This window comes from Engystomops pustulosus, chromosome 4 (genome assembly GCF_040894005.1).
Source record: "Engystomops pustulosus chromosome 4, aEngPut4.maternal, whole genome shotgun sequence".
NCBI lineage: Eukaryota > Metazoa > Chordata > Amphibia > Anura > Leptodactylidae > Engystomops > Engystomops pustulosus.
In genome coordinates, this window is record NC_092414.1 from 199,637,016 (window position 1) to 199,639,571 (window position 2,556).

At 36.8% G+C, this 2,556-nt stretch overlaps 1 protein-coding gene across 1 annotated transcript; it reads left to right on the forward strand.

Annotated features, from left to right (window-relative positions):
• The first annotated feature begins 1,364 nt into the window (after nt 1-1,364).
• On the forward strand, nt 1,365-2,297 carry LOC140128556 (putative olfactory receptor 1F12P). Its single transcript, XM_072150254.1, has one exon. It carries the CDS (start codon nt 1,365-1,367, stop codon nt 2,295-2,297), a length of 933 nt encoding a protein of 310 aa, XP_072006355.1.
• Nucleotides 2,298-2,556: the final 259 nt, after the last annotated feature.

Here is a 2,556-nt window from a genome sequence, read left to right on the forward strand (position 1 = left end):
ACAATAGCATTTAGAATTTTTTGTTTTTTGCGGCTTCCTATTAACCGCCATGAAATCTGAAATGCTGTCACTAGGAGGTACAATTTGTTACACAGAAAACAAGCCTTCACACAACTCGGTAAATGGAAGAATAAAAAAAGTTATGGCGACGGGAGTGAAAAAAACGGAAACGTAAAAAAAAAAATGAAAATGGCCTGGTCCTTAAAGGGTCTTATTTTTGACCAGCTTCAGCCAAGTCTACATGATATTTTTGGACAGTTTGGTATTTACTACACCTGTATTTTATTTTACAATTTTCTGATAATATTTCCTAATTAGGATCCAATATGATACCGCAGGGTACACATTATATTTCAATCTCTAAGGCATTTGTACATCATTAAAATCACTAGTAAAGAGTGAGTAGAACATATATATATATATGAGGCACTTCCACTGCTTCTGCCCATTGATGGGATGACTAATATCCAGGAGGCTGTTGGGTAAGAAATAATTTACTATCAAAATGCACATAATAATGTAACATTTGTTTTGTTCGAATAAAAGAAATGATAGAATATTATAATATAACAATTTTTGGGAGAAAATTCTGTGCCCGCGAAATTTTAAAAATCTAAAAATTTAAAAAGGGATATTTCTGCAAAACCACTCCAGATAGTCTTAGTAATATCTGCAAGAAATCCACCACTTATGAATCGGGTGGCACCAGTACAGTGTAGAGTCCAATGTAAATGACCTTGTGTCAGTAAGAGGGCCAAGAATTTTTTATCTTTACAATGCAGAAATATCATGTGAAAATTTTTTAACATTTTTTTAGGAAAAATACAAGTGCTGATATGCCTTTAAGATCTTCACACCAATGTAGGCGACTTCATTAGAACTTCTGTACATTCTCATTGAGGTGGCGATCCCCAAGACTTGGACAGGACTGGGTACATTGTTAGCACATAAATCATAATATTCTTTTGATCACAAAAAAACCCATTTTAATACCACATTTTGCCTACAGTCAATATCCCCCTAAAGACATTTCTGAACCAGGAGGCTTCACTTTACATATCAATAAAGTGGTACAGAACCCTAAATAGATGTATATGGGTAAATTACCTGATATCCTGCCCCTCACAGATTCGGGAAAATGGTCAACCCCTTTATCTTGGAAGTTCTGCCGTTAGTCTATGCTAGGTACAGTTTTGTGTCCACTTCATGGATCTCTCTAACTCTCCGGTTGCCCAATACTTCTGTTACTACTTGATCATTCTGATCTCAATCTGAATCCTTTATAATCAGTCTAAGGAATTTTAAAAAAACGAAATTTGTTTTCCAATTTTTTATCATAGAGACTCAAGATGAATGATTGCGCAATGGGTCAGTTGACTGAATTCTCCCTGACTCCATTCTCCACCTCCAGAATAAATGAAATTCTTATATTTTCGGGATTCTCGGTCATGTATCTGCTGGCAGTAGTGGGGAACATGATTATCGTTGTTCTGGTCTGTTCTGTGCCCCAACTCCACACTCCCATGTATTTCTTCTTGTGTAACCTCTCCTCTGTTGACATTGTCTATGTCTCCGGTATCATCCCGAAGATGTTGTCCAGTATTTTAACAGAAGACAAGACCATCTCCTTCTATGGCTGCATGACCCAGTTGTCCTTCTTCATATTTTGTGGTGATGCAGATATTTTCATTCTGACCTTCATGGCTTATGATCGCTATGTGGCCGTATGTTCTCCTCTACATTATACTCTGATCATGACGAGGAAATTTTGTTGGATTTTGGCAACTTCCTACATGATTTTAAGTGCCACAAATTCTCTTATGTTCACCATAATGATCTCTCAATTATCATTCTGCTACTCGAACAAGATTAACCATTTCTTCTGTGAGATAATCCATCTAATAATACTCTCCTCCAGTGATACCGAGAGCATGAAAACCATCATCACGGTGGAAGATTTCTGTGTGGCCGGTTTTAGTTTGGTGATAATTTTGATCTCCTATATGAGAATTATCAACACAATCGTAAATATTCCTTCATCTAAGGGGCAGCTGAAGGCTTTTTCTAGCTGCTCATCCCACATCATCACAGTCTTATTATTCTACGGACCAAGTATCTTCATGTATCTGAAACCTGAGTCTGAACATTCAAATGAAGAAGACAAAATCCTCTCCATGTTCTATGTGGCCGTGGTTCCGACCTTAAACCCGTTTGTCTATAGCCTGAGGAACAATGAAGTTCTGGGAGCTGCTCGGAAAACTGCCAAAGTCATATGGAAAAGAATCACATTTTTGTAAATAAAAAAACTAATAATAAATATTCTGAAATATATTTGGATTCAAAAACATTTTGGTCTAAAATTTTCAAAACAGGTCAATAGTAGAATAATCCTTAAAGTTTGAGTAGGAAGTGTGTAAGGGGAAGTCCCTTCTTATAGTACATCAAGGTTTACCAGTATATCCAGTATATCCATCCTGGTATGCAGTCCGAGCACCTTCCATGCCCTTTCCATGTTTTATGAAACTTCAGTCCAACCTTTCTAAGGCCTCTTCCACA